This window comes from Ranitomeya variabilis, chromosome 5 (assembly GCF_051348905.1).
Source record: "Ranitomeya variabilis isolate aRanVar5 chromosome 5, aRanVar5.hap1, whole genome shotgun sequence".
Classification (NCBI taxonomy): Eukaryota; Metazoa; Chordata; class Amphibia; order Anura; family Dendrobatidae; genus Ranitomeya; species Ranitomeya variabilis.
In genome coordinates, this window is record NC_135236.1 from 575,557,364 (window position 1) to 575,577,222 (window position 19,859).

General features: G+C 45.7%; 1 protein-coding gene across 1 annotated transcript; it reads left to right on the top strand.

Moving 5' to 3' along the window:
- Window positions 1-1,521: 1,521 nt before the first annotated feature.
- LOC143775111 (uncharacterized) lies at window positions 1,522-8,798 on the top strand. The gene is made up of 3 exons (XM_077262957.1): window positions 1,522-1,657; window positions 1,863-8,479; window positions 8,685-8,798. Exon 2 carries the CDS (start codon window positions 2,226-2,228, stop codon window positions 8,208-8,210), a length of 5,985 nt encoding a protein of 1,994 aa, XP_077119072.1. The 5' UTR covers window positions 1,522-1,657; window positions 1,863-2,225; the 3' UTR covers window positions 8,211-8,479; window positions 8,685-8,798.
- The last annotated feature ends 11,061 nt before the right edge of the window (window positions 8,799-19,859 follow it).

The following is a 19,859-nucleotide window of genomic DNA, read 5'->3' on the forward strand; positions in this document are numbered from 1 at the left end:
GCTTCCAGGTGTGACATCAACCCCTGTGAGGGAGGCAATACCACTGTGGCAACAGGACTTCTGGGGTGCCACATATACATCACTGCTTTTCCTAAAATATACAGACCACATATGGTCCATATTGTATACATTGCAGATCCTCAAGGTGAACGTTCATCAAGATATGAGATTTTATTTTTTCTCCTTAGAACCACATGCACATGTTGAGTATTTGGTGAGTTTTTTTCACCTCAGTATTTGTAAGTGAAAACCAGGAGTGGAACAATCAAATGAAAAGTATAATAGAAACCTGTGCACCACCATTTTAGCTCAGGGGCAGACACTGACAGTTTAGGGCCCCTGTGCAAGATATATGTCTGGGCCCCACACCCTGCCTGGCATGCCACTTATGGTGAGGGGAATCTAGCCATGGGACCCCTGGAGCCTTGTCTGCTAGCAACTGTCCAGAATATTCTCAGTATTACTGCCTTGCAAGCAGGGGAGAACGTAGATTTCACAGGGCCCCATAGCAAAAGTTTTATTTCCACACACCTAAAAATATATATATTTATTTACTGATATGAAGACATATATCTGTTAGGAATCGGTTCTGCTGGTTCCAGCACAGTCCCCCTTGCAGTCATGTGACAAATAGTGTCAACTACGTGAACACTGCAGATGCTGCTGACTCTCTATTTGGCACATGACAGCAAGTGTGCAGAGCGCCTCCTCGTGGTTACGTGATAACTGCTGGAGCCCGACCATGTATATATGGTACTCGCAGGGGAGACAGCGCTGAGATCAGAGATGCCACGGACACCGTGCTGTGGGGAAGAAGACGCTCCCGGGAGTACCTCGCCCATCCATAGCGCTGTGTTTTTACTATACCACATGCATTCAGGCGCCTTGCGCTCCCGTACTCTGGCTGACGTTTAACCCAGTGTGTTTGCTTTGTCACACACTATCCATGGTCTCCAGCTCTCACGACTGTATCTGATGAAGGTCTTATTTGTATAGACCGAAAACGTTTATATATGTTGATCTGGATGCACCGAATAAAATTTGTTTCTGAATTTTCCAACAAATATCTTCAGAGTGCCAAGTATTTTTTAGCTATATTCTACGGGTTGGATTCCTAACTTGTGCACCTCCATGAAGCCCTGAGTGCCGTGATCTCTATTGCCATATGCACTATTCCATACAACGGTGTCCTGTAAGACGTAGTTAAAAATATTTACTCTTTTTTTACAGTGGATGTTGAAACTACTGTATGGCATCCATAGGAGGCAACTGTTTAACGTATGCATCATGGTGAATATGCTTAACAGAGGCCATTTGGTCTTAAAGGGTTATTACCTCAAAAACTCAAGTTATCCCTGATCCCGATGATAATGGATAACTTTCTGATTGTTGGGGGACTGACTGTTCTGTCCTTTCTAAAAGAAGGACACAAGGTTTAGCACTAGTTCTGGTTTTGCTGTGTTATAGCACCACCCAGTGGTGGATAAATTTATAACCTGCGTTTTTCATGTAATAATAGAGTGTTGCATTGTGGGTTTCAGCAAGGCATTCTGGGATGGGGAAATTCCCATTCTCTCTCTGTGCATCTCCCTGGACACACGCGTTATCTGCTGTTGGAACTACCTCACTTACTTCTAATCCTTGTTAAGTTTATCCGGTAAGGTCATTACCCCTGTTCCTACAATGTAGTGTAGTACAGTGTGTGATTAACTGTATAGCAGCCAGTACACAGGAAATGTGGTTACCAGGAATCTGCTGTATGTAGTTATGTAGAAGTTGCACCATACTGTATGTTTCCCTGTTAGTTGTAGTTGTGTTATCGTTTAGCCCAATACTTATACATATCATTTGTATTATTCTAGTTTTACCGCGCTCATGTTTACCAATAAACAAGTTAGACTACAGAGGACAGTCTGCTTATTTGGGAGACAGAAGTGGTTTATGCCGTATGTCGGATCACACACCGTATCAACGTGTATGAAGACAGAACAGTAAAACGGAAGCTGGGCGCCGGGATTACAGTAAAGGGAGGCTAGACGCCAGCGAAAGCAAATACCACCTACGCAGCCGCTTGTACCACACCGCACTACCTGCAGATACCGCAGCGGCCGCCATACAGTCACAAGTACCGAGAGTGCAGCCCACCAAGCACCACACGTCTCAGTCCACGCCGAAGTCACCCCTACCCGCTCTGAGACGTCCTACAGCCTGCAAACGGACATAAAATGTCTGCAAGTCAAACATCTTCACTCAAGACGAGATCCCAAACAAGCCGCTCTAGCAAGTCTTCCTCGAAAAGGTCTGCCACCCTCGCCCGAGCAGAAGCTGAGGCGGCGAAAGTGAGATCCTCCTTCGCTGCACAAGAGATGCAGTTAAAGTTAAGACAAGCAGACCAAGAAGCAGAAAGAGCCCGCCAAGAAGCAGAAAGAGCCCGCCTGCAAGCAGAGCAAGAAGCAGAAAGAGCCCGCCAAGAAGCAGAAAGAGCCCGCCTGCAAGCAGAGCAAGAAGCAGAAAGAGCCCGCCAAGAAGCAGAGCAAGAAGCAGAAAGAGCCCGCCTGCAAGCGACCTTAGAAAGGCTTTCCGCTGAAAAAGAAGCAGCAGCCGCAATAGCCAAAGCTGAGTTTTTAGAAGCCGTGGAGTTTCCTGAATCCGAGCGAGGCAGCGACATACGCGGACCAGACCTTGATCATCAGGACCCTGCTCAACGCATCTCAGAATATGTCCGCCAACATTCCAAAGTGGAAGACAACTCTGATCCGTTACACCAACCAGCCTATACAGATTACCAGAGATCCTTCCTCCGAACACCGTACTGGAAGCAGGAAAGTATACTGCGAAACGACATTGATCACCACTACCGTCCTACGGAACAGAAGGTACGGCCTCCGCCCAGACTGACAGGGACACCCTTCGCCACTGAACGGGTTTATACAGACTTTCCTATGCCAGAAGCTCCTACCAGGTATGAGGATGCACCACAAACACCGCATAACAACAGCACACCAGCTCACGTCGGCACAGACTCAGCCACTATGAACTTTGCAAGGTTCTTTACCCGCCGGGAGCTGGTGACCAAGGGACTTGTAAAGTTCACTGATCGAGCTGAAAGCTACAGAGCATGGCGAGCCTCTTTTCAGAATGCCATCAGAGACTTGCATCTTTCCAGTAGTGAAGAGTTAGATCTACTGGTTAAGTGGCTTGGGAGCGAGTCAGCTGAACATGCCAAAAGAATCAGGAACATTAACATAAAGTACCCACACACAGGACTTCGTATGGTGTGGGAGAGACTCGAAGAATGTTATGGGTCAATAGAAGCTATAGAAAATGCTTTGTATAAAAGAATTGATGATTTCCCCAAGATAGCAAATAAGGGTTATCAAAAGCTCAGGGAACTGAGCGACTTGTTAATGGAGGTACATGCTGCTCAGGCAGAAGGTGATCTACCAGGGTTGGCATTCCTGGACACTGCCAGAGGTGTCAACCCGATTGTCCAAAAGCTCCCTTATAACTTACAAGAAAAGTGGGTCAGTCACGGGTCCCGTTACAAACAGGCTCATAAGGTACCATTTCCTCCTTTTGGGGTGTTTGTAGACTTTGTTGCTCAGCAGGCTAAAGTTAGAAATGACCCTAGTTTCGATTTCACTATGTCATGTACCGCTGCCTCTGGTGTAAAACCCAGTAAAACACCAGTGGCAGTCCACAAAACTAATGTTACCTCCACAGGTTTTCCTTACAGGGCAAGTAAGTCTTCTCCAGAAGAGGACAAACCGCAGGATCTCAGCAAACACTGCCCCCTACACAAGAAACCTCATCCTCTCCTAAAATGTAGAGCCTTCAGGGAGAAGTCTCTAGAAGACCGTAAGAGTTTCCTAAAGGAAAACAAGATATGCTTCAGATGCTGCGCGACAACCTCACACTTCGCCAAGAACTGTGAAACCAGTGTGAAATGCACAGAATGTAGTAGTGTGGAGCACAACACGGCCTTACATCCTGGACCACCCTCAGGGGTATCGTCGCAAGTAGAAGAGTCTGCCGAAAAACAGATGGACACTGACATGGACACCCCAGTGGTCACTTCTCGGTGCACAGAGATCTGCAAGGAACTCGTAGCAGGAAGATCCTGCTCAAAGATCTGTCTTGTCAGAGTATTCCCAGCGAGCCAACGGGATAAGGCGATCAAGGTATATGCAATCTTGGATGATCAGAGCAACAGGTCTCTAGCTAAGTCCTTTCTCTTCGACACCTTCAACATTGCTGGTCCCGGCTCTCCGTACTCCTTGAAGACATGTGCAGGTACTGTCGAGACGGCGGGGAGGAGAGCAACTGGATTCAAAGTAGAGTCTATAGACGGTCAAACCTGCTTATCCTTGCCATCAATACTGGAGTGCAACCAGATTCCAGACAACAGGTCTGAGATACCTACACCAGAGGTAGCAGCTCATCACACCCACTTGAGATGTATAGCTCACCTGATACCAGAGCTTGACCAAGGAGCTCCTATCGTCTTACTTCTCGGAAGAGACATACTACGGGTCCACAAGGCTAGAGGGCAGATCAACGGCCCACAAAACGCCCCATATGCTCAGAGACTTGACCTAGGATGGGTCATTGTGGGAGATGTCTGTTTGGGTGGAGCACACAGGCCGACATCAGTCAATAGCATGCTCACCAATACCCTCGAGAATGGACGCCCATCTCTCTTCCAGCCATGCGAGAACAGTTTCCTGATTAAAGAATTGCCACACCACACCCCTCCACCTTGTCCGTTAGCTGATCCTTCCTGTGAAGACCATGCGTGCGACGGTGAGCAAGATCATATAGGGTGCACAGTTTTCCACAGAACAAGAGAAGACAACCAGGTAGCAATGTCCATAGAGGACAGACTGTTCTTGGATATCATGGAGCGAGAGATAGTAAGAGATGAATCAAAGAGTTGGGTCGCACCTTTACCATTCAAACCACAGAGGCAACGCTTACCCAACAACAGAGAACTTGTCTACAGTCGATTTGTCTCCCTTACGCGCAAACTGCAGAAGGCACCAGAAACAAAACAACACTTCTTTACCTTCATGGAGAGAATATTCCAGAGTGGCCACGCGGAAATTGCACCTATACTTCAAGATTCCGAGGAATGTTGGTACTTACCTATTTTCGGCGTGTATCATCCGAAGAAACCAGGTCAGATAAGAGTGGTATTTGACTCAAGTGCCAGATACGAAGGTGTTTCTTTAAACGACGTCTTCCTGTCCTGTCCAGACCTCAACAACAGACTTCTGGGAGTACTTCTTCGTTTCCGCAAAGACGCAGTAGCATTTATGGCTGACATACAACAGATGTTTCACTGCTTCCTTGTTAAAGAAGAACACAGAAACTACTTGAGGTTCTTCTGGTACCACAATAATGACCCCTACAAGGACATCGTGGAATATCGTATGAAGGTTCACATTTTCGGGAACAGCCCTTCCCCTGCTGTCGCTATCTATGGCCTTAGACATTCAGCCAGAGAAGGTGGAGCGAAGTATGGATCGGATGTAAGATCTTTTGTGGAAAAGGATTTCTACGTAGATGACTGCCTGAAATCCACACCCACAGAGGAGTCGGCAGTCAGCCTCCTGAAAAGGGCACAAGAAATGCTCGCTTCATCCAATTTGAGGTTGCACAAAATTGCTTCCAACAGCCAGAAACTAATGGCAGCTTTTCCCTCTCAAGACTACTCAACCGATTTAAAAGACTTGGATTTAAGCACGGATTCCCTTCCCATGCAGCGGAGCCTGGGTCTACTCTGGGATTTAAAAAAGGATGCATTCACCTTCCAGATCAGCGAAGAAGAGAAACCCTTCACGCGTAGAGGCGTCCTGTCCGTTGTGAACAGCTTGTACGATCCTCTGGGATTTGTAACCCCTGTAACTATCCAAGGTAAAATGATGTTGAGAGACTTCACCCAAGAGACATCCGATTGGGATGATCCGCTTCCCAGCGATAAAAGAGAACTGTGGGAAAGATGGAAAAATTCTTTAGAAGCCCTGTCGAGTCTCTACGTGGCACGGCCATATGCTTCTGTGCCTTCATCAGAAATCGAGGTGCAAAGGCTTTGTATCTTCTGCGATGCTTCAACCAAGGCAATTGCAGCAGTGGCGTATTTGAAAACAACTGACATCAACGTACAATGCCACGTAAGGCTTGTTATGAGCCGGACAAAATTGGCCCCACTCCGTGAACACACAGTACCCAGACTGGAACTCTGTGCAGCTGTGCTGGCAGTAGAGTTAGCTGAGCTTTTCTCAACAGAAATGGACCTGGAAATCAAAGAAGTTGAGTTCTACACTGACAGCAAGGTAGTGCTGGGGTACATTTGTAATGAAACTCGTCGCTTCTATGTCTATGTCAGCAATCGGGTGCTAAGGATCAGGAGATCCACCGAACCTAAACAGTGGCACTATGTGTCCACGCACCACAATCCGGCGGACCACGCAACCAGATCCGTTGAAGCAAGACAACTTAAGGACACAACCTGGTTCACCGGTCCTACATTCTTATACCGTTCGACGCCATATGTGGACGAGTCAAACATCTTTGAATTGGTGGATCCAGAGGCAGATGAGGAAATCCGTCCTCAGGTATCCGTTCTACGTACGGTGACTAAAGACAATCACCTCAAATCCCACCGCTTCAACAGGTTCTCAACTTGGGACTCACTTGTTCGTGCCCTTGTTTGTTTAATTCATGTGGCTCGATCCTACAAGTCAACGTCACCCGCCATCCAGAAACCTTGCAAAGGTTGGCACCACTGCAAGTGTGCCTTTACCGTTCCAAGCATGGAAAATGCCAAGAACGTCATAATTCGTACCATACAACGTGAATGTTACGCCAAAGAAATAGATAACCTCAATAAAAGCCAACCCGTTTCCAGAGATAGTGTCTTGAAGAAGCTTGATCCAATCATTGACCAGGATGGGCTGTTAAGAATTGGAGGTCGTCTTCAAGAAGCTGAAGTGGAATTTGGGGAGAAGCACCCTATAATAATTCCTGGACATCATCATGTCACGACCCTACTTGTGCAACACCACAACGTCTTGGTGAAACATCAGGGACGACTGTTTACTGAAGGAAATCTACGAACTGCTGGACTATGGATAGTCGGAGCAAAGCGATGCGTGAGTAAACTCATTTACAATTGCGTGATTTGTCGCAAACTCCGTGGCGGGACTCAAAAGCCGAAGATGGCCAATCTCCCACCAGACAGACTTAGTACAGAACCTCCCTTTACCAACGTCGGACTGGACGTATTCGGACCATGGTCTGTGGTTGCACGGAACACTAGAAGAGTCCAGGCCAATGCCAAACGTTGGGCTGTTATGTTCACCTGTATGTCCATTAGAGCAGTCCACATTGAAGTAATTGAGTCCATGGACACTTCAGGGTTTATAAATGCACTCCGACGTTTCATCGCCATCAGAGGTCCCGTGAAGCACATACGCTCCGATAGAGGTACCAACTTTGTAGGAGCAGTGAAAGAACTTCAAATTCCTTCCAACCTAGACACCACCGGTGTGGAAAGATACCTGAGTCAGCAGGGATGTACCTGGACTTTCAATCTACCACACTCTTCTCACATGGGAGGTGCTTGGGAGAGGATGATAGGAATAGCACGCAGAATCCTTGACTCCATTTTCTTGCAGGCAGGTAGTGCAAGACTCACACATGAAAGTTTGACCACATTCCTAGCAGAAATTTCGGCCATCATTAATGCCAGACCGTTGACTTCACTTTCTAGTGACTCTGAGGATCCGACCATTCTCACTCCTGCCATGTTACTTACTCAGAAAGCCAGCGTTCTCAGCGCTCCACCTGGAGAATTTAGCAACAAGGACCTCTACAGACGACAATGGAGACAAGTCCAAAGTCTCTCCAATACCTTCTGGGACAGATGGAGGAAGCAGTACCTCTCCACCTTACAACCAAGGAAGAAGTGGCAGACCGACAAACCAAACATCAAAACTGGTGATGTCGTTCTCATGAAAGACAGCCAGTCACACCGTAATGAGTGGCCACTAGGCCTCATCACTAAAGTATTCCCAAGCAAAGATGGGAAGATCCGCAAGGTCGAGGTCAAAGTAGGCAAGTCTGGGGAAAGCAAACTATTCCTCAGACCAGTGGCAGAACTTGTCTTACTGTTTTCGCCAAAAGAACCTGTAGGTGGCATCGGTTGATGCCAAGCGGGGAGTGTTCTGTCCTTTCTAAAAGAAGGACACAAGGTTTAGCACTAGTTCTGGTTTTGCTGTGTTATAGCACCACCCAGTGGTGGATAAATTTATAACCTGTGTTTTTCATGTAATAATAGAGTGTTGCATTGTGGGTTTCAGCAAGGCATTCTGGGATGGGGAAATTCCCATTCTCTCTCTGTGCATCTCCCTGGACACACGCGTTATCTGCTGTTGGAACTACCTCACTTACTTCTAATCCTTGTTAAGTTTATCCGGTAAGGTCATTACCCCTGTTCCTACAATGTAGTGTAGTACAGTGTGTGATTAACTGTATAGCAGCCAGTACACAGGAAATGTGGTTACCAGGAATCTGCTGTATGTAGTTATGTAGAAGTTGCACCATACTGTATGTTTCCCTGTTAGTTGTAGTTGTGTTATCGTTTAGCCCAATACTTATACATATCATTTGTATTATTCTAGTTTTACCGCGCTCATGTTTACCAATAAACAAGTTAGACTACAGAGGACAGTCTGCTTATTTGGGAGACAGAAGTGGTTTATGCCGTATGTCGGATCACACACCGTATCAACGTGTATGAAGACAGAACACTGACCACTGGGACCCCCAGCAATCCTGAGAACAGGACTCTGCAGCTCAGCCATGAATGGATTCGAGGGCACATGCTTGACTACTGCTATATTCATTGTCCATGGGACTGATGTAAATAGCCAAGCGCAGCGCTCAGCAGCTCTATAGATAATGACTAGAGCAGAGGCCAAGCTTGCACAACTCTGCTTCATACAGGAGAAGACTGTAGACCCCTGTTCTCAGAATCTCTGGGGAGCTCAGTAGTCGGATTCTCAGTGATCAGCAAATTATCGACGATCATGAGAATAGCTTGATTATTTGGTGAATAACCCTTTAAAGAGCCTGGTTGATTGTCATATTCTTTACAATTACAGTATCATACATGAACCAAAAACAAATATGTTCACACTCACAAACACACACACACATATATATACGCACACAAACACATACATTTACATGCACACACATATACATTCTGTATACACACAAACATGTACATACATACACACACTGTAAACACACATAGATACACATGCATATACTGTACAGCTCTGGCAAAATTTAAGAGACCACTGAAAAATTTTCAGTTTGTCTGATTTTTCTCCTTATTGGTATATTACTGAGTAAAATGTAAATTGTTCTTTTATTCTATAAACTACTGACAACATGTCTCTGAATTTCCAAGCAATACATTTTGTATTTATTTTCTGAAAATGAGAAATGGTCAAAATAACAAAAAAATGCATTGCTTGCAGACCTCAAATAATGCAAAAAAAACCAAGTTCATAATCATTTGGAAACAACAATACTAATGTTTAAACTTGGGAAGAGTTCAGAAATCAATATTTTGTTGAATAACCATAATTTTTTATCACAGCTTTCATGTGTCTTGGCATGCTTTCCACCAGTCTTTCACACTGCTTTTGGGTGACCTTATGCCACTCCTGGTACAAAAATGTAAGCAGTTCTTTGTTTGATGGCTTGTGACTATCCATCGTCTTCTTGATTACATTCCAGAGGTTTTCAATGTTTCAATGGGATTCAGGTCTTGAGATTAGGCTGGCTATGACAGGAATTTGATGTGGTGGTCCTTTATCCACACCTTGTTCTTTGCGAAGGACGTATGAATCAAGCCACATACAAGGTTATCCTGGAAAAACAGTTGATTCCTTCTGCTCAGGCAATGTTCCCCAACTCTGAGAACTGGTTTTTCCAGCAGGACAATGTGCCATGCCACACATCTAGGTCAATTAAGGTGTGGATGAAGGACCACCACATCAAATCCCTGTCATGGCCAGCCCAATCTCCAGACCTGAACCCCATTGAAAACCTTTGGAATGTAATCAAGAGGAAGATGGATAGTCACAAGTAGGGCTAAGCGAAACGGATCGAACAATTTCAAAAGTCGCCGACTTTTGGCAAAGTCGGGTTTCGTGAAACCCGACCTGATCCCAGCGTGGGATCGGCCACGCGGTCGGCGACCTTCGCGCCAAAGTCGCGTTTAGTATGACGCTTTCAGCGCCTTTTCTCAGCCAATGAAGGTGGACGCAGAGTGTGGGCAGCGTGATGACATAGGTCTCGGTCCCCAACATCTTAGAGAAGGGCATGGCAGTGATTGGCTTGCTTTCTGTGGCGTCACAGGGGCTATAAAGGGGCGTTCCCGCCGACCGCCATCTTACTGCTGCCGATCTGAGCATAGGGAGAGGTTGCTGCTGCTTCGTCAGAAGCAGGGATAGCGTTAGGCAGCGTAAATTAACCCCCAAAACCGCTTGTGCTGTAGCGATTTCCACTGTCCAACACCACCTTCTCTTTGCAGGGACAGTGGAGGCTAGATTTTTCTTCATCAGCTCTGTAGCTTATAGGGCTGCCCTAGAAGGCTCCCTGATAGCTGCGTTGCTGTGTGTACGCCGCTGTGCAAACCAACTGCTTTTTTCAAAGCACAAATCCTGCTGCTCCTTCCTTTCTGCACAGCTATCTTGTTTGTTTGTCCACACTTTTTGTGTGCAGCAGTCCCTTTTATTGCTGCCTGCCATACTTTTCTGAGATTATTGTTGGGAGATGGTAATTGTAGTAATTTTTTTTTATTATAAGCCACTTTCTGCCCCTGAAACTGTGTAGTGTAAAACAGTGGGCCTGTATTTTTCTGCTCTGTCCCACACCTCAAAAAAGGGAGATTTATATTGCCAATCAGTGCATCTGCGCCAGTCGTGTCTGTGGTATCTCTGTCATTTTGTGCCACAGAAACTATACTGTAATATAGTGGGCCTCATTTATTCACTAGTCTCCCAAAAAAAATAATTAAAATAAAGGGAGAATAATATTGCCAAATCTGTGCATCTGTGCCACTCGTGTCTGTGGTATCTCTGTCAGTCATTTTGTGCCACAGAAACTATGCTGTGATATAGTGAGCCTGATTTAATCACTAGTCTCCCATATAAAAAAAAATAAAAATAAAGGGAGAATAATATTGCCAAATCTGTGCATCTGTGCCAGTCATGTCTGTGGTTTCTCTGTCAGTCATTTTGTGCCACAGAAACTATACTGTCATACATTGGGCCTGATTTATAAACTTGTCTCCCATATAAAAAAAAAAAAATAAAGGGAGAATAATATTGCCAAATCTGTGCATCTGTGCCAGTCGTGTCTGTGGTATCTCTGTCAGTCATTTTGTGCCACAGAAACTATACTGTGATCTAGTGGGCCTGATTTAATCACTAGTCTCCCATATAAAAAAATAAAAATAAAGGGAGAATAATATTGCCAAATCTGTGCATCTGTGCCACTCGTGTCTGTGGTATCTCTGTCAGTCATTTTGTGCCACAGAAACTATACTGTGATCTAGTGGGCCTGATTTAATCACTAGTCTCCCATATAAAAACTAAAAATAAAGGGAGAATAATATTGCCAAATCTGTGCATCTGTGCCAGTCGTGTCTGTGGTTTCTCTGTAAGTCATTAATTTGGGCCAAAAAAACTATACTGTGATCTAGTGGGCCTGATTTAATCACTAGTCTCCCATATAAAAAAATAAAAATAAAGGGAGAATAATATTGCCAAATCTGTGCATCTGTGCCAGTCGTGTCTGTGGTATTTCTGTCAGTCATTTTGTGCCACAGAAACTAAACTGTGATCTAGTGGGCCTGATTTAATCACTAGTCTCTCATATAAAAAAATAAAAATAAAGGGATAATAATATTGCCAAATCTGTGCATCTGTGCCAGTCGTGTCTGTGGTTTCTCTGTAAGTCATTAATTTGGGCCACAAAAACTATACTGTGATCTAGTGGGCCTGATTTAATCACTAGTCTCCCATATAAAAAAAACAAAAATAAAGGGAGAATAATATTGCCAAATCTGTGCATCTGTGCCAGTCGTGTCTGTGGTATCTCTGTCAGTCATTTTGTGCCACAGAAACTATACTGTGATCTAGTGGGCCTGATTTAATCACTAGTCTCCCATATAAAAAAACAAAAATAAAAGGAGAATAATATTGCCAAATCTGTGCATCTGTGCCAGTCGTGTCTGTGGTATCTATGTCAGTCATTTTGTGCCACAGAAACTATGCTGTGATATAGTGAGCCTGATTTAATCACTAGTCTCCCATATAAAAAAAATAAAAATAAAGGGAGAATAATATTGCCAAATCTGTGCATCTGTGCCAGTCGTGTCTATGGTTTCTCTGTCAGTCATTTTGTGCCACAGAAACTATACTGTGATCTAGTGGGCCTGATTTAATCACTAGTCTCCCATATAAAAAGAAAATAATAAAGGGAGATCAATATTGCAAATCTGTGCATCTGTGCCACTCCTGTCTGTGGTATCTCTGTCAGTCATTTTCAGCCACAGAAATTATACTGTCATACAGTGGGCCTGATGTATTGGCTATTCTTCCATATAAAAAAATTATTAAAAAAGGGGAGATTAATATTGGCAAATCTGTGCATCTGTGCCACTCCTGTGTGTGGTATCTCTGTCAGTCATTTTCAGCCACAGAAACTATACTGTCATACATTGGGCCTGATTTATTGACTATTCTCCCATATAAAAAAAATTAATAAAGGGAGATTAATATTGGCAAATCTGTGCATCTGTGCCACTCCTGTCTGTGATATCTCTGTCAGTCGTTTTCAGCCACAGAAACTATACTGTCATACAGTGGGCCTGATTTATTGACTAGTCTCCCATATAAAAAAAGGGGAGATTAATATTGCCAAATCTGTGCATCTGCGCCAGTCCTGTCTGTGGTATCTCTGTCAGTCATTTTCAGCCACAGAAACTATACTGTCATACAGTGGGCCTGATTTATTCAGCACTCACCCACACATGAAAAGGTAGATTTATATTCACAACAAGTTAACATACACCTTCTACCTTGTTTTTCTGTACCATATAACAGTTGTTAGTTTGGTTACATTTCCCAAGACTGAGGAAGGCTGGTGGAAGAGGTCGTGGCCATGGGCGGTCATTGCCATCTAGTAATACTGATGGTGGTGGTGCTGGTGGAGCATCGGGTGGTAGAGGGAAAATAAAAATAGCACCTAAGTCTCAAGTTATTGAGCCAGCGTCATCGTCCGGCTACACAAGGCCTTGAACGCTACCTTTTCTGGGCGTAGGAAAACCGCTGTTAAAGCCGGAGCAGCAGGAAAAAGTTTTGGCTTTCCTTGCTGACTCTGCCTCTAGCTCTTTCGCCTCCTCTTCGGATAGTTCAAAATTGAAAAGTAGCCAGTCGTCGGTGGATGCTCCCGGTCAGGAACAAGTTGATTCCTTGTGTCCTTCCCTCAAAACAACAGTGAAGGATGCGTCAGGTGACAAAACAGTTTACTCCATGGAGCTCTTTACACATACCGTGCCTGGTTTAGAAAGGGAAATAGTTAACAGCCCACTAGAAGATGATTCGGACACGGAGTGCACTGATGCACACCCACAGCTAGATTGTCATGCTGTTCCATCGACTTACATCACTACATTGCCCTCCCAGTGTACTGAGCCAGAAACTGACCCTGATGAGACGATGGTGCCCATTCCTGAACGTTATAGCACCTTACACAGTGACACAGAGATAGCTGAACATGAGATTGAAGAGGATGTGATAGATGACCCAGTTGTTGACCCAGATTGGCAGCCATTGGGGGAAGAGGGTGCCGCTGGCAGTAGCTCAGAAGCGGAGGAGGAGGATCGGCAGCAGCCATCTACATCACATTTGCATTCATCTGGCAGGCCCATCTCTGGCCAAAAACGTTTGGCAAAACCAAAAACATTTTTCGGACGCGCGTTTCGCACTGCTGCTTCTTCGGGAGGCGTCACGCCTCCCGAAGAAGCAGCAGTGCGAAACGCGCGTCGGGGCAAAGGGACGCCGAGGTACTCGTTCCACATTTCCCATCTGGCCAACCACAAGGTAATATAGCTAATTTTGTTTACATGCATGAAATCTTACCGTTGTAGGGGCACCTGCATGTCAGAATAAGGGACGCAGGTTCATTCACATTAGAATGTCATAAATTAATATTAGGGTTTTCAGTTCACTAATTTCCCCCCCCTCCCAGTAACCACTGTTATAGGATGGATGATTTAAATTAGAAATGCATGTCCGAAGGGACTGGCATTTTATCACCATTTAGCTACGGCCATTACTGTGGAAGTAACCTTTAACATTACTATTGGCGTCTCTATTTTTGGTCCGGTACCTTTCATTCTAATAGACATATTATGTGTATTTTTTAGAATTGTCTAATAAAAATATTTGTTTTAAGATAGTACCTTGGTCATGGTCGTTCCTTTCACTATGATCTGACCTTATGTGAGATTAATGTTTAAGTGGTACAGAGTTCCCGGAAGTAGAGGAACGTTTATGAATTAAATTGAGCATATATTGTGAATATATTCCTTCCCTCACTGTAAACCCACCGGTTAGAACAACAACAGGAGCAAATGTGGAGTTGTCGTCGCTAGGGAAAAGCAGTCAGGGAATCACAAGTTTATTGGTAGGAAACACAGCATGTAGGCCTACATCGAGAATCCCATCACCACCCCACTCTCAATCCGCAATGTCCACCACCACCACCGCAAGTCCCACCATATGCACCTCGCCAGTCTAGCTCACCCTCCAAGAGACTCTCATTAGAAAAAGAAAGTACTCACCCTCTCATCCGCGTACACAGGGTTTGAACGCCCACATTGCTAGACTTATATCGTTAGAGATGATGCCCTATCGCTTGGTTGAAAGTGAAGCTTTCAAAGCCTTGATGGCCTTCGCAGTACCATGCTATGAGCTACCCAGTCGACACTTCTTTTCGAGAAAAGCCATCCCAGCCCTCCACCAGCATGTCAAAGACCGCATTCTCCATGCACTGAGGCAATCAGTCAGTAGAAAGGTGCACCTCACAACTGATGCATGGACCAGTAGGCATGGTCAGGGACGTTACGTGTCCATCACGGCACACTGGGTTAATGTGGTGGATCCAGGGTCCACAGGGGACAGCCATAGTGGGACAGTTCTGCCTAGCCCACGGTCTAGGAAACAGTTGGCAGTAGGCATTCGACACCCCTCCTCCTCCAGAAGCAAAACCTCGACCACAGAGCGCAGTCGCCCTACCACTCCATCCGCAGCTGCCAGTGTTGCACACGAGGTGTCCCATTATGGAACAGCTAGTGGTAAGCGTCAGCTGGCTGTGTTGGAAATTAAGTGTTTGGGCGACAACAGACACACCGCGGAAGTTCTGTCCGAGTTCTTGCAGCAAGAAACTCAGTCATGGCTGGGCAGTGTACATCTTGAGGCAGGCAAGGTAGTCAGTGATAACGGAAGGAATTTTATGGCCGCCATAGCCCTTTCAGAACTGAAACACATTTCTTGCCTGGCTCACACCTTGAACCTGGTGGTGCAGTGCTTCCTGAAAAGTTATCCGGGGTTACCAGACCTGCTCCTGAAGGTGCGAAGACTTTGCTCGCACATCCGTCGGTCGCACGTACACTCCAGCCGTATGCAGAACCATCAGCGATCGTTGAAGCTTCCCCAGCACCGCCTAATAATCGACGTTGCAACAAGGTGGAACTCTACACTGCACATGCTTCATAGGCTGTGCGAACAGAGGCGTGCTGTCATGTAATTGTGGGAGGATACACATACACGGGCAGGCAGTTGGATGGCAGACATGGAGTTGTCTGCTGTGCAGTGGTCGAAGCTCCAAGACCTCTGTCAAATCCTTCAGTGTTTTGAGGAATGCACACGGCTGGTCAGTGCGGACGACGCCATCATAAGCATGAGCATTCCACTAATGCGTTTGCTGATGCAAAGTTTGACGCACATTAAGGAGCAGGCGTCTGCAGCCGAGGAGGAGGGAAGGCTTGATGACAGTCAGCCAATGTCTGCTCAGGGAAGTCTCGGGGACGAGGTTGCGGATGAAGAGGAGGAGGAGGAAGATGGGGATGATTATTTATAGGAGGAGGAAGCTTCTCAGGGGGGAATAGAAAGTGTTGGTGGTGCAAGGTCAGGTACAGGTTTTTTGCGGGAGACAAGTGATGGGGATTTGCCAGAAAGTCCTCCTCAACCCAGCACAAGCATTGATTTGACACCTGGAACATTGGCCCACATGGCGGATTATGCCTTGCGTATCCTAAAAAGGGACCCCCGTATTATCAAAATGATGACCGATGACGATTACTGGTTGGCCTGCCTCCTGGATCCACGCTATAAAGGGAAATTGCAAAATATCATGCCACATGAGAACCTTCAGCAAATATTGGCTACCAAACAAGCTACTCTTGTAGACCGTTTGGATCAGGCATTCCCAGCACATGGTGGAGGTGATGGTTCTCACACGAGCTGCAGGGGGCAACATGCAAGAGGTGTTAGAAGGGCACAAATCAGAAGTGGCGTTGGACAAAGGGGTTTTATGACCAGGTTGTGGAGTGATTTCGCAATGACCACAGACACGACAGGTACTGCAGCATCAATTCAAAGTGACAGGAGACAACATTTGTCCAGTATGGTTACCAACTATTTTTCCTCCCTTATCGATGTTCTTCCTCACACATCATTCCCATTTGATTACTGGGCATCCAAAATAGACACCTGGCCTGAATTGGCAGAATATGCATTACATTAGCTCGCTTGCCCAGCTGCTAGTGTGCTATCAGAAAGAGTATTCAGTGCTGCAGGTTCAATACTGACAGATAAAAGGACTCGTCTGGCTACCCAAAATGTTGATGATCTAACCTTCATTAAAATGAACCAATCATGGATTTCTAATTATTTTGCCCCACCTTCCCCTGCTGACACCTATCTTTCCTGTAAAAATATCTTGCTTTTGGACTCGTCTTAATGACTGCTTCAATTTCTCCACTTGCAGCTGCTGTATGTCCAGCATGGGTCATTTTTACACCTCCCTAAATGGGCTGACTCCCCCCACCAGGCCGTGGGCACCACTTGGCGCAAGCACCCGTGTGAGTGCCATTTGGCTGAACAGGTGGATGTGCCCACTTTTGGGCGACGGCACTGGCACAGGGTCCCTCATAGTACAATGAAGTGTCTCCGGCGGTGGTGGTGCACACCCAACGTCAGACACACCGTCGTAACATAAGGGGCCCTGGGCCAGTACCGCCGCCCACGAGAGAATGTCCCCCCCAGCTCAAACAGTGCTCTACCACTTGCAAAATTACCTCTCACTGCTCCACTACTGTTTAGTCTGTGCTGTTAAATCCTTCAATGGCACTGCCAATACCAATTTCTTGACATGATTGATGCTAGTTACAATATTCAGGGGCCCTGTCCTACATTTACACCAGTTAATACTTTGCGCCATCTACCACTGTCTGCAAGTCAGCAGAAGAGCCCACCCCTGTACGTAGGTTTTTTTGTTAAATTTTTTTTGGCCAGACATTAACCTCACTTTATTATTTTGGCCTTCTAACTGTGTCAGACACTCCTTACAGTTGTCCTCCACTGAACAAATCTAGGCCGCCTGCGTACTCCTGTAACCGATTTTTAACTGCATTTTGCCTATTCCTTTTTTGGCCCTACTAACTGTTTCTGCCCCTCGGTGCAATCGTCCTCCGCTGACCACACCAATGCTGGCTGTGTACCCCTGTAGCCTAATTTAAACTGCATAGAGCCAGCTTTTTTAGTTTAGGCCTAGGAAGTCTGTCTGCGGTCCCTCCTTGCAATCGTCCTCCGCTGACCACACCAATGCTGCCTGTGTACCCCTGTAGCCTAATTTAAACTGCATAAAGCCTGCTTTTTTATTTTAGGCATAGGAAGTCTGTCTGCGGTCCCTCCTTGCAATCGTCCTCCGCTGACCACACCAATGCTGCCTGTGTACCGCTGTAGCCTAATTTAAACTGCATAGATCCTTCTTTTTTATTTTAGGCCTAGGAAGTCTGTCTGCGGTCCCTCCTTGCAATCGTCCTCCGCTGACCACACCAATGCTGCCTGTGTACCCCTGTTGCCTAATTTAAACTGCATAGATCCTGCTTTTTTATTTTAGGCCTAGGAAGTCTGTCTGCGGTTCCTCCTTGCAATCGTCCTCCGCTGACCACACCAATGCTGCCTGTGTACCCCTGTAACCTATTTTAAACTGCATAGAGCCTGCTTTATTATTTTGGGCATAGGAAGTCTGTCTGCGGTCCCTCCTTGCAATCGTCCTCTGCTGACCACACCAATGCTGCCTGTGTACCCCTGTAGCCTAATTTAAACTGCATAAAGCCTGCTTTTTTATTTTAGGCCTAGGAAGTCTGTCTGCGGTCCCTCCTTGCAATCGTCCTCCGCTGACCACACCAATGCTGCCTGTGTACCCCTGTTGCCTAATTTAAACTGCATAGATCCTGCTTTTTTATTTTAGGCCTAGGAAGTCTGTCTGCAGTCCCTCCTTGCAATCGTCCTCCGCTGACCACACCAATGCTGCCTGTGTACCCCTGTAACCTATTTTAAACTGCATAGAGCCTACTTTCTATTGTAGGCCTACTACCTGTGTCTGTCTCAGCCAGTCCACTCCTTACAGTTGTCCTCCACTGAACAAAGCTATGCCGCCTGTGTACTCCTGTTACCAATTTTGAACTGCATTTAGCCTACTTACTTATTTGTGCCTAGTAACTGTGTAAGCATCTCATAACAGTTGTTCTCCCACACTGAAACAAGCTAGGCCGCCTGGTTAGCCCTGCTAGAAGTTTTGAACTGCATTTAGCCACCTTTCTTTATTGTAGGCCTCTGTCTGTCTGTCTGTGCCAAACATTACAACTGTCCCCTGCTGAAACAAGCTAGGCCGCCTGGTTTGTCCTGCTAGCAGTTTTGAACAGCATTTACATAGTAACATAGTTATTAAGGTTGAAGGAAGACTTTAAGTCCATCTAGTTCAACCCATAGACTAACATGCCCTAACATGTTGATCCAGGGGAAGGCAAAAAAAACCAATGTGGTAAGAGTAAGCTCCACCATGGGGAAAAAAATTCCTTCCCGACCCCACATACGGCAATCAGACTAGTTCCCTGGATCAACGCCCTATCAAAGAATCTAATATATATACCCTGTAACATTATACTTTTCCAGGAAGGTATCCAGTCCCCTCTTAAATTTAAGTAATGACTCACTCATTACAACATCATACGGCAGAGAGTTCCATAGTCTCACTGCTCTTACAGTAAAGAATCCGTGTCTGTTATTATGCTTAAACCTTTTTTCCTCCAGACGTAGAGGATGCCCCCTTGTCCCTGTCACCGGTCTATGATTAAAAAGATCACCAGAAAGGTCTTTGTACTGTCCCCTCATATATTTATACATTAACATAAGTTCACCCCTTAGCCTTCGTTTTTCCAAACTAAATAGCCCCAAGTGTAATAACCTATCTTGGTATGGCAGACCCCCCAGTCCTCTAATAACCTTGGTCGCTCTTCTCTGCACCCGCTCCAGTTCAGCTATGTCTTTCTTATACACCGGAGACCAGAACTGTGCACAGTATTCTAAGTGTGGTCGCACTAGTGACTTGTATAGAGGTAAAATTATGTTCTCCTCATGAGCATCTATGCCTCTTTTAATGCATCCCATTATTTTATTTGCCTTTGTAGCAGCTGCCTGACA

Bases quoted from the DNA above. Each gene is read 5' to 3' on its own strand.
- LOC143775111 (XM_077262957.1), top strand. From the start codon at position 2,226: ATGTCTGCAAGTCAAACATCTTCACTCAAGACGAGATCCCAAACAAGC.